Source organism: Lolium rigidum, chromosome 4 (genome assembly GCF_022539505.1).
Source record: "Lolium rigidum isolate FL_2022 chromosome 4, APGP_CSIRO_Lrig_0.1, whole genome shotgun sequence".
NCBI classification, from domain to species: Eukaryota; Viridiplantae; Streptophyta; class Magnoliopsida; order Poales; family Poaceae; genus Lolium; species Lolium rigidum.
Window position 1 is genome coordinate 261,160,581 of NC_061511.1, and position 11,726 is coordinate 261,172,306.

The 11,726-nt window shown below is 43.0% G+C and overlaps 2 protein-coding genes across 2 annotated transcripts; one reads left to right on the forward strand and one right to left on the reverse strand.

Annotated features, from left to right (window-relative positions):
• Positions 1-3,228: 3,228 nt before the first annotated feature.
• On the reverse strand, positions 3,229-6,686 carry LOC124707623 (ras-related protein RABE1c-like). The gene is made up of 8 exons (XM_047239291.1): positions 6,556-6,686; positions 4,633-4,705; positions 4,415-4,515; positions 4,188-4,253; positions 4,002-4,099; positions 3,819-3,881; positions 3,653-3,745; positions 3,229-3,575 (listed from the first exon to the last, which is right to left on the reverse strand). The coding sequence occupies exons 1-8, from the start codon at positions 6,626-6,628 to the stop codon at positions 3,498-3,500; spliced, it is 645 nt and encodes a 214-aa protein (XP_047095247.1). The 5' UTR covers positions 6,629-6,686; the 3' UTR covers positions 3,229-3,497.
• Positions 6,687-8,598: 1,912 nt separating this feature from the next.
• Positions 8,599-11,370, forward strand: LOC124648670. The gene is made up of 8 exons (XM_047188389.1): positions 8,599-8,680; positions 8,768-9,284; positions 9,367-9,879; positions 10,235-10,371; positions 10,554-10,779; positions 10,868-10,940; positions 11,042-11,221; positions 11,318-11,370. The coding sequence occupies exons 2-8, from the start codon at positions 8,775-8,777 to the stop codon at positions 11,368-11,370; spliced, it is 1,692 nt and encodes a 563-aa protein (XP_047044345.1). The 5' UTR covers positions 8,599-8,680; positions 8,768-8,774.
• The last annotated feature ends 356 nt before the right edge of the window (positions 11,371-11,726 follow it).

Consider the following 11,726-nt stretch of genomic DNA (forward strand, 5'->3'; position numbering starts at 1 on the left):
AGCGTGTAGCCCGTACTGTCTGGACTGGTTCGTCGGATCGAAACTCGGAAGAAGGCTGGTGAGAATAGCTACGTGGTTGACTTTGCTGGTTTGCATTCGAGTAGTTGGAGTGCAGAGTGGAGAAATGTTTTTTTCTTCTCGAGTTTGTGCAACTACTCCCTTCTCCTCTTCTAAATAGTTGTCGGAATCCTTAAGTATCTAGGGCTAAGAGTAATCGATTCGTAGAATAAGTTAGGTGTGACTATTTCTCAGTTAACTGAAAACTAATTTCGTTTCTCAATCAGATGATATCATCAAATTTTAGTTGCAGTTTATGTTACAACTCATAAATAGCAAGAATCACGATGCAAATCAAATGATTTGAGACTTAATTAAGTACGAAGTTAGCTCTCAGCTAGCTGAGAACTAGCAAATCCCATAATTTTTTTCAGAAGTTCAAATCTATGAATTTGGACTTTTAAAAAAAAATTAACATCGACCATGCCAAATCAATATCATTAGATCACATAAGTTTTCATATAATACATATATATAGTATCAAAATTTCCAATAGATTTTCCGTAAGGTTAGTCAAAATCTACATCATTCAACTTCAGTAAAAGTTTATATGTACCCCATGTTTTATGGAACAGAGGTATTACGGTGAAACATGCTAGGTGAGTGATACGGTGAATCAGAGCATTCGCCATCGACCGTTGTTCCATTGCCCCCACCATCAAGGCGATGGCAGGATAATCCTGCGCTGCGCATTCTAGGCTTCATGCCATTCTCAATCTGACAGTTTTTTTCTAGATCCAAGCTGGCAGCTTACGCGTGTAAATGGACATGTTGCAGAAATAATGCACGCAAGCACAAGCACATATAAAAGTGACACAAGAATTTACGTAGAAGATCTTCTCACCGTGAGAAGGGAAAGTCACGTGTGTGAACCAACCGATCCACAGAGATTCCACTATAAATTACCTTGGTACATAATCTTTTGTAGAACATCTAGAGACTTACAATACACTTGAGCTTGTTTAGCACCATAAGAGGCAAGATTACAGAGATATCACTTCCCCTTCAACAATCAACAAACCGTTCTTAAACCTTCAAATTGCTTTTAAACCACATATCCAAACTGCACAGTACTTGGTAGATAAGCATATATATGTGTTTCCAACATATTCATCAAAAATAAGCTCAACCGGACATTGTTTGCTTGTACAAACTGTCCGGCCACCAAAATTGCTCTGTGCTAAAACTACAGTGATCCAATCTGGCAAAACCGTTGGCAAAACTAATGCTCCACTAACTTAAATCTTAAACCAGCTAACCAGATCGAATGAATCAAAGTAAAGAACAAAATCACTAAGGTTGGAGCTAATCCCAAGCACGTTTGAGCCTCCAACCATCAACTTGAAGATAGACTAGTCAGAGTTTAGAAATATGGGCAAAAATCACATATCCTTCTTTTTCATTTGTTGGGGTGTTCTAGTGTGTTCTCTCTTCCTCTCACGGTAGCATCCATGTTCTGGCCTAACACTTTCTATCACTCCTAAACACCGAGGGTGGCTAGCGTTTTAGCCTTCTTACCACTGATGCATGTAAAATGCATACATGAACTTTGTCCTTTATTAGAATGAATTCTCACATATTTTTAACATATATGATGATAATACCATGTTTTACATTGATTTATGGGGATGTACCAATGATCCCCTTTATTTGGTTTATAACTCTGCAGAACACGAATTTCCTATTTTGTGTATTTTTCACTTTCATTGACCTATAGGAGTCAAATTGAGTTAGGATTTCTGGAGCGTCATTTCTTCATAGGAACAAGCAACTTAGGCCCTGGAACGCCCAGGCAAGAAGGGCGCGCCACCCCCTCTCTTTTGGTCGTCGATCGTCCAAATCGCTTGATTCTTTCGCTCACCGACGTATTTTGACCTAAAAACCACTGTATATATGACTCCGAGGGTTCACTGGAGGGGAGCGCCGCGGAAACACTGAAACACGGAAACAGAGGCTGCAACGACGAATATTGGAGGGGGAAACTCCGCTAGAGCCGTCGCCGGAGGGCTCTCCACCTTCTCCAACGTCTTCATCAGCATCACCATGATCAAGTGGGTGTGGTCCACCTCTGGACTACGAGTTTGTGGCAGTAGCTTGATCTATTTCTCCCATGTTCTTCATAGTTCTTAGTGTCATATGAGCTGCCAACATGATTATGGTCGTATTTGTAATACATACGTGGTGGATCTTTATTCTATGATATAATACTATGAGGTTTTACTATACTTTGTGTAAGATGTATTGATAGATACATATTATGTACCCCGTTCTTAAGTATTGGTTCATCCAATTTATATGCAAGAGCTTGTGTGGGGTGATGTGTGTGTTAGATGGAATAGCAGGGTTTTAGTGATTGAATAGTGACAACAAATTCAAGATCTATTGTGGCTTTGCCTTTTCTTTTGCTATCTCACTAGGGATAAAGTGAATGCATGTTCTATATTCGTCACGTGACAAAAGTGATGATCTTGTTTGATCAAGGTAGCATATTTGCTATTCAAATATCATGTCAAAGTACTTATAGCTATACTCTATTAATTCTTAATACAGGATTGTCTCTGTCTTGTGGAGTATAAAAGAGATGTGTTGTATCATCTCTATGTTAATGCCCATATGAATGCTTATCTTATATATGTTACCTCCAACACAATATCTTGCAATTCTTCATGTCCACATGTTACCTCCAACACAGTATCTTGCAATTCTTCGTGTTCCAGTTGCAATTGCACTTCCAGCCAACTCCTGAAACTAAGATTACACCTTGTGCCATCAATTACAACAACAGAGATAACCCAGATCATTACAAGTCTCGACGTCTAGGAAATTTTTCTTCGAGGGGAGTATGTCCACACTCCACACCATGCATCTCCCCAGAATTTTCCCAGGCTAGAATTTGAGTACTATACCAATCACCTTAAAATACACATCACTAGGCCTGAAACTGCAGAACATCACAATCTGCAATCTTAGAAAGATGTAATTGCAAATTTTAGAGCATAACAGTAACAATAAGTTAGCCCATGCATTGTTGATCTGAAGGCCACAAAATGTGAAGGGGATTCAACAAAATAGGCAGTCTCATTCTCATCACAGTTATGCAAGCAAGCAAGAACAGCATCACAGTTCACACCACAGCAACAATAAGTTATTCCATGCATTGCTTGCTCGAAAGAAACCAAAGCAGGCCAACAGCATGGATTGAAATCATTACACACTGTAGCGAGGTTCAACGGACTGAAATCCAGCGTACAATAGCTCCCAGCAATTGCAACAGCTACGTCAAAAGCAAGGGTAGTTGCTTCAAAGAATGGGAGGCAAATATAAGTACAACCAGATCTGTATCATAAGTCATAATTTTCTTCTTGACATTCTTCCTATAACAGACAAGCAGGAACTGAATGATGTCAAATAAACAATGATCATCGGGACCCAGCAATCCCTTAGGAGCCACAGCAAGCAGATCCCGAAGCTGCCGGTGCGTCGGCACCTTCTGTCTTGTTAATCTTGATGGTCTTGTCCTACAAAGCAAGAACAAATCTCTCAGAAGATTGAACAGGATTGAGCTTGGGACATAATTAAGTACAGTTATCCGTACCTCGGGCTTGGAGTCGGTCTCAGCAAGCCTCGTCTTAATGTCGCGGGCAATGGAGAAAAAAACTTGCTCCACGTTGAGGTTCGTCTTGGCACTCTGAAAGACAGTATACACAAAATTAGAACAACTTCTCCACTGGAACAGTTAATGAACTCAACAAGAAACATACAGTTTCGAAAAACTTGATGCCATATTCATCAGCCAAAGCTTGCCCCTTCGCTGTAGGTACAGCCTGATGCAACAATTGAAATCATCAAACTGATGGACTCGATCGTATAATGCAGAGTAAACCATAGTCAAATAATACAGAATACCAGATCTATAGAGCAAAACAGGAATTCATGAGGCGTACCCTTTTACTCTCATCCATATCAGCCTTGTTGCCAATCAAGATCTTGTTGACATTGTCGGATGCATGTTGCTCGATATTCCGGATCCAGTTCCTTATGTCTGTATATTGAGTGAATCAAAGGTCAACAAAGGCAAAACAGAATTCAAAATGGAAGCAATTGGAGTGATATGGGTAAGAAGACGGTACTGTTGAAAGATGACTCATCCGTGACGTCATAAACAAGCAGGATGCCCATGGCTCCTCGGTAATACGCTGCAAGTAAAATAGGGTAATGAAGTTCAGTTGGTCAAAAGATTTTAATATATGGCTTTTCCACTTCTGCCAATAACAATGGCATATAACTGCACAGAAATAGTACTGGCATATAAATTCACAGAAATAGTCCAGCAGATAAGAACAAGCATTAAATATACCAGTGGTAATAGTCCTGAAACGTTCTTGACCAGCTGTATCCCATATTTGTAGCTTAATACGTTTCTGGTCCAGTTCTATTGTTCTGATCTTAAAGTCAATACTGCACAAACCAATACAAGAATTAGTATAGTGCAGCATAAGAAAGTGTCCAGCTTCCACTCGATATAGAAGACATTAGGAGTGGTAAAACAATCTTCCTAACACAAAAAATACCAACCCAATTGTGGTAATAAAGCTGGTAGTGAAGGAGCCATCAGAGAACCGCAGAAGGAGGCAACTCTTGCCAACACCTAGACATGGAAAAGTGGAGAAATAAGAGTTATTATCAGAAAATAGTCACAACAAGGAACTCTCTCTATCTCAATCACCAATCAGCAGTGCCATCAAATCTACATCATCTACTAGCTAGTCACATACCAGCATATAACACGCAAAAGGCATCTTGTATATTCTCCAAAGTAACTTATGTTTGAAGCTATTTATTCTTAACGTCTTAACCCTACAACAGGAGGAGCAAAAGAAAGCTCTGCTAAAGGATTATGAGTGCCATTCTCCATATGGCCTTGTAAATTATACAAACAGTGACAGATGATAAAGTCAAGACCGCCTCTCAATCTTTAAGCAATTCTTGATCCTTAACGTACAAAGCAAGGAGTGTGAAACATATCAAGGTTATCAATGATAGGAACTTCTCTCTTTCTCTATCTTTAACAAGCCTCAGCTCAGCGATGCAGTGCCAAAACTCTGTGGCGTCTACTAGCTAGTCACATAACACCAAATAAGGTATAATTTACATCCTCTAAAGTAACTTATGTTTCAAGCTATTTATTCTCCACCTCTTCACCCTAAAACAGGAGCAGCAAAGGAAAGCTCTGCTGAAGGATTATGTGTGCTGTTCTCAGTATGGCCAAACTATACAAACAATCACAGATGATAAAGTCAAAGTCTACCTCCAGGCTACCTCAAGGCTACTTTATAACACATAAAAGGCATCTTTTAAATCCTCCAAAGTAACTTATGTTTCAAGCTATTTATTCAACCTCTTTACCCTACAACAGGAGCATCAAAGGAAAGATCTACTGAAGGATCATGTGCCGTTCTTGGTATGTCCTTGTAAACTATACAAACAATCAAATGTGATAAAGTCAAGCTACCTCTCAATTAAGCAGCAGCGAGTGTGAAACATGTCAAGGTTATCAATGATAAAAACTTCTATCTATCACTATCTTTATCAGGTCGCAGGTCAGCAATGCAGTGCCACAAATCTATGGCATCTACTACATAGCCACATAGCAGCACATAACACCAAATAAGGCATACTCCCTCCGTTCCTAAAAAAAAGCGTCTTAACTTTGTCTAGATTCGAATGCATATAGACACACTTTAGTTATAGATACATTCGTATCTAGAAAAAGTTGAGAAGCTTTTTCTGGGACGGAGGGACTACTTTACATCCTCTGAAGTAACTTGTGTTTCAAACTAAACATTCTTAACCTCATTACCTACAGCAGGAGCAGGAAAAGAGGGAACTGCTGCCAAATGTTTATGTGTGATAGTCTCAACTTGGCACAGTAAACTATGCAAACAGCCACAGATGGTAAAGTCAAGCCTGCCTCTCAATCTTTGGACAGCTCTGTGTTACGTTTATTAATAATCTACAGAGCAAGGAGTGTGAAAGCGCCATCACGGAAGGTGGACCACTTCCAACGCTCCTCCAACCAACCAAACAATTTCCCAATTGAATGTTCATCCACGAGCATGAAGGGGCAGCACGCAACCTAGCTCTTGTCCTCGACCCCCTCTAGCGTCTCAAAAATCCACCGATTCTGCATCAGGAGCTAATGCACGCTAGACACAGCATGTGGCTGCCTTACTAACGCACACAACGGCAGCATCGGCTGCCTTCACGCGGATAATTAGCATGCTACTAAGGGGAGTCAGACATTTTGGCACCTAATGGAAGCCGAAACGCGCGAATTCAGCCGCGGGCAGCAAGGAAATGACGAATCCCCCCTAGATCCGCTTCGTGAACATGCCTAATCCGAACGCGATCCGACACGGCGAGCAAGAGGCGCAGCAGAGCAGCGCGAATGAGGGGATAGGGTGGGAGATCTAGGGAGGTAGCGGGCGGGGCACTCACCGCTGTCCCCGATGAGGAGGAGCTTGATGAGGTAGTCGTAGTCGGCCCGGGCCCTCGCCGGCGGCGCAGCCATGTCGCGCGCGCGCGCCCTCCTCCTACCCGTCGATCGGCGCCTCCGCCAATCCCCCGACCTGCGAGGGACAAAAATTCGAGCCGCCGTCAGGCCACGCGCGAGAGGAGGAATGGCCGGCGTAGCGCGAGGGGGGAGCGGGACGGCGCGGGAGGATCGGCGCGCTTACCGGCGGAACGAGGGGGGTTGGGTAGGGGAGGGGGGGATCGAGGCGCGGCCGGTGGCGGATCTGGGGGGAGGAGCGAGGCGGAGGCGACGCGAGGCGAGAGGAGACGGCGAATTTGTTTTGACGGGGTTAAATGGTGGTGCTTTGATTTCGAGCGTGTTTTTGTTTTGTTTCCGTGCTTCCGTCCCGTCCCGATGGTGGGGTGGTGCGTGCTGCGTCAGGCACAGGCAGTCACTTGGATTGGAAGACACTGCCCACCGACCGGTGAGCCCTTGTTACCATCTTTATAATCCCCCGTGGAGACTCTGAGGCCTTGTTTACTTCTCTCGTATTTTTCTTCCCAATGGGTATGGGGATGGGAGGGGATTTGGTGTTCACCCAATCCACTCAAATACCCCTCCCCAAAAATACACTAGTATGAGGCCTTGTTTACTTCTCAGGTTTTTTTGGGGTTGAGAGGGGAAATTACCGGCCCACGAGCAAATCCCGAAACTTCCCGAACGGGCCGTTTACTTCTCAGGTATATTTCGGAAATTTCCCGGCCCAACCCCGAACATACCGATCCGCTAAGCCCTATCCTCAGGTTTTCTCACACACGAGCCTACCCTCGTGTTTTTTGTCGTGGAAGGGCGAGAGGGAGGCGACGGCGGCTGCAGCAGGCGACGGCGACAAGAGACGGCGGCGGGAAAGGAGACGGCGGCTGGGAAAGAACAAGTGAATCACAACGGCTCCGACGAGACCCTCCTCCGGCGACTGGTCCCCGGTCAGTCCTCGCGCGCCTCCTCTCCTTTCCCCCTCCTCCCTAGGGTTTCTTGGTGTCGCCGCCGTCCGCGACGGAGCTCTGGGAGCTCGCGGCTCCGGCGGCCATGGGGATCTGTAGTATCTTGGTGTGTACTATGTCGCCCCGCCCGGGTGAGCACGACATGGCTCCGACCGCCATGGGGATCCGTCGCCAACTGGCCTGCCTTGTTCTCGGCCGTCGCGCCATGCCGCCGGCTGGGCGTTCTTTATTGCAAGGTCTAAAGACGAGCGATCCCATGTCATTTTGTGCGCCAAGGTCCACGATGCATGCCTATTAGCCATTTCTATACGGTGGTTCTGGTTAATCACCACAACAATCTGTTCCTGAACTCGTACTAGTTGACCGTAGATCTATTTTCATAATTATATTAGCTGGAGTAGCTGCTGTTACTACAATCTGCATATAAAAGTTCCAGCAATCTATATAGTCAGAGGTTAGAGCTAGCTGGTAGCTGCTGCACTCGGCTGTGTTGCAAGCGCAAAAGTTCCAGCAATCTATATAGTTAGCATGAATGATCATCCTATATATTAGAATGGAGGCAATCTATCGATACATGTAGTGATGGTTCTATAGTATGTGTCAATATCACCACCTTTTTTCTGACTGTATCATGCGTGTCATGGCAACACTATTGTCTTGGCTTTTGAACTGAAATCATATATATTCATGCTTTTGGTGGCAGCTGTGCCTGCCTTTGCATATACTGAAATGTGAAGAACATGAGTGCAATTATCACAGAATTACAAAAATAAAAAAGCCATTTTCTTCCGAATGTATCATGTTGGATATGCTATCATGTTCTCAATATCACCCATTTTCTTAAGCTCGCTCCTGTGTTACTATGTACTAAAGCAAATAGCGGTCTGGGTTAATTAGGTTTGTCCCTCACGTTTAAAATACCAATCAATCTCCATGGTAGTAATTTAATGCTAACTTAATCTCTGCCCCTGTGTTTTAAATTTAGAGGGTCCTTTAGACTTTTGATTCAGTAGCTTCTTCTTTTTTTGGTAGATACCCGCCCCTTGGCCTATTGTTGGATTGGATCAACCACCTCCATCTTGGGAACTTGTGAGAACTCCTGATTTTGGTATGAATCATATTTACTGCATGTACTTGATATGAAACCATGCAATCTAGCTCTCTTATTGTCCTCCTTTAATTGCTATTGTTTTAGTGCTGCAATGAATACACAAAGGCTAGAGCTTATTAGGAAGAGGAGAGAGGAAGACGACGAGGAGTTCATGTTCTTACTTTTACCAATATTGCACTATCACAAAAGGAGTAGAAGAGGGCAAGTAGAGAGAACACAGCGGCATAGCTCCGTCTTGTATGGCATGCAACGTGTTCAAGGAATCCTTGACGGACATGTTAAGAATTGCCGGGTAGCCTATAGGATGGAGCCACACATTTTCGGATCCTTAGCATCCTATCTTAGAAGAGAAAAATTATTGAAGGACAAAAGGATTAAGGTTGAAGAAAAACTTGCTATTTTCCTCTACATGTTGTCACACAATGCCTCTTTCGAAGACCTACAATTGGAGTTCCAACACAGCAACCGTACCTTCCACAAGTGCATAAGAGAGTTCTTCAACATCATCCCTGTCCTAAGTAGGCGATTTCTGAAGCCTCCCATTATTGACCATCCGCATCCAAGAATAGCCAATGATGACCGTTTCTTCCCCTACTTCGAGGTTCTTATTTTGAAACCCCAATCTTCTACCTTACCTTAATCCACATCCTTTCTAATATCACCACTTCTTTATTACTTTGCAGAATTGCATAGGGGCAATTGATGGAACACACGTGCCTATTTCCATATCACCGCACCTTGCTGCACCATTCAGAAATAGAAAGGGAACCCTCAGCCACAACGTAATGATAGTTAGTGACTTCGACCTTAACGTCACATACATCTCTTGTGGTTGGGAGGGTTCGGCCACAGATGCTCGAGTCCTTCGCTCTGCAAAGGCCACTGGTTTTACAGTACCTCCTGGAAAGTTTTACTTAGTTGATGGAGGATACGCAAACACGGAGAAATTCCTCGCCCCATACCGTGGCGTGCGGTATCACTTGAAGGAATGGGGCCATGGACACCATCGCCCACAAAACTACCAAGAGTTATTTAATCACCGTCACGCTCTGATGCGAAACAGTGTGGAAAGGAACATAGGAATACTAAAGAAGAGGTTTCCTATCCTACATGTTGCCACGTTTCACAAACTGAACAACCAAGTGAAGATCCCTGCGGCTACCGCAATCTTCCACAACATAATCGAAGTCAACATGGTGACGAAGAGTGGCTTGACCATGAAGATGAAGACCTTATTCCTGTTGCTAACCATGTTGATTTGCCCAATGGGGATGATAACCACCAAGGACACAACCTTGTCGGCAATAACTTGAGAGATCAAATAGCAATGCAGATGTGGAATGATTTCCAACATGATTAGCTCTTGTATCATGTAGTAGTAATTTGTTAATGTAATAATGGAATCAATGTACTATGTTTTGTTACAGAATAAGTTCTTATGTTTGCCAATATGTTTGTAATGGATTCAGTGTATTATGGTTCTTGTCTTATGTTTGCCATTATTCATATCCACTAGTAATTCTTATTCCTGTTTTATGTTTGCCTTTTTAGTCTAACGGTATTATTCTTATGACAACAGATATGAAGCCGACTTTGCATCCAGTGGGCACACCCAAGTTCAACTTGAAAAAAGCTGCTCTTGGTGTGAGAAAAACTCCACCGACCAATAAAAAAGAAATCTCCAAAAGGTACTATTTGTGTATGGCTCTACTCGTGATATAGAGCAAGCAAATTCTTTGATGAATCATGTCAAGTTTTGACTAACACCTTACTAATTTTGTTCAGCAACGAAAGCAAGAGCCCAATGGAATTTGGGGCTTGAGAAATCTCTGGTCGATATACTTCATGAGCATAATAATGACTATTACAGAGCACAAAATGGATGGAGTGGGGACACCTGGAACCGAATGACGCAAATATTCCAGGAACGTAATCAGCATGTGAACTTCGTCAAATCCCAGCTACAAGATAAAGAAAAAGAACTCAAGAGAGAATACAAGATGCTCAAGGAAGCTCGGATGCAAAGTGGCGCTGGTTGGGATGAGAATACCTGCATGATAGTTGCTGAGAAGGCTTTGTGGGATAACCTAGAAATCGTAAGCTTCCGTTTCTCCATTCTTATACTTGGTCACAAGCTTCATAATAAGCTTATACTCATTGTTTCCTCTCACCATTGTTTTGTAGTCCTTCCCAAGAATTGGGAAATTCAAGAGAAATGGCTTTCCTATGTATGATTCTCTTGGAGATCTATATGATGGTTAGTGCACTGATGTTAACTTGTGCAATTGCTATCATATTCCTGTAATGCTCGGAGATCTGTATTATGGTTACTATACCGATGTTAACTTGTATACATAGGCCAAATAGCCGAGGGGAATCACAATTTCACTTCAAGCTCTAAGGCATCTCAACTTGATGAAGAGTTAGAAGATGAGAGAGTGCAAGAAGCTGGGTCCGAATTTGATGAGGACTTGCAAATTCCGGATGAAGACCCTACCGAAAAGAAAGATGAGGGCACGGGAAGTTCGACTAGCCGAGGTAATTCCCTTCGACCAAGACTAAATATATATAACAAATTGTATCAAGTGTATATTAACATTTGCAATTGCTGAATCTAGTGAATGTTGGTGAAAGAATGGAGAAGAAGGCAACTGGTGTACCAAAGAAAATTCCTCCAAAGGAATTAAAGAAGCCTATTAAGGGCGATGAAATGGTGCAAGTAGTAGACAGGTATGTGAAGATGAAAGAAAAACAAGCAGAAGATGAGAAGGCCGAGTCGAGTACATTCTCCATTGCCAAGTGCATTGCAGCTGTAAACAAAATCCAAGACTTCACCCGTCAAGAGAGAGTTAAGGCCTCAAAAGTCTTCAAAAGTCTTGAAAACCGCGAGACCTTCCTCACTTGGGTCACTGAAGACGAGGAATCAGCTATCATGTGGCTCCGGGGTGAGCTGCAAGAGTTGACTTGAGGTATGTGTATGTACCATTTTACCTTCTTCTCGCATATGCCTTGTTTTCTTCTTTTGATCCATAGTCGGTAGTTC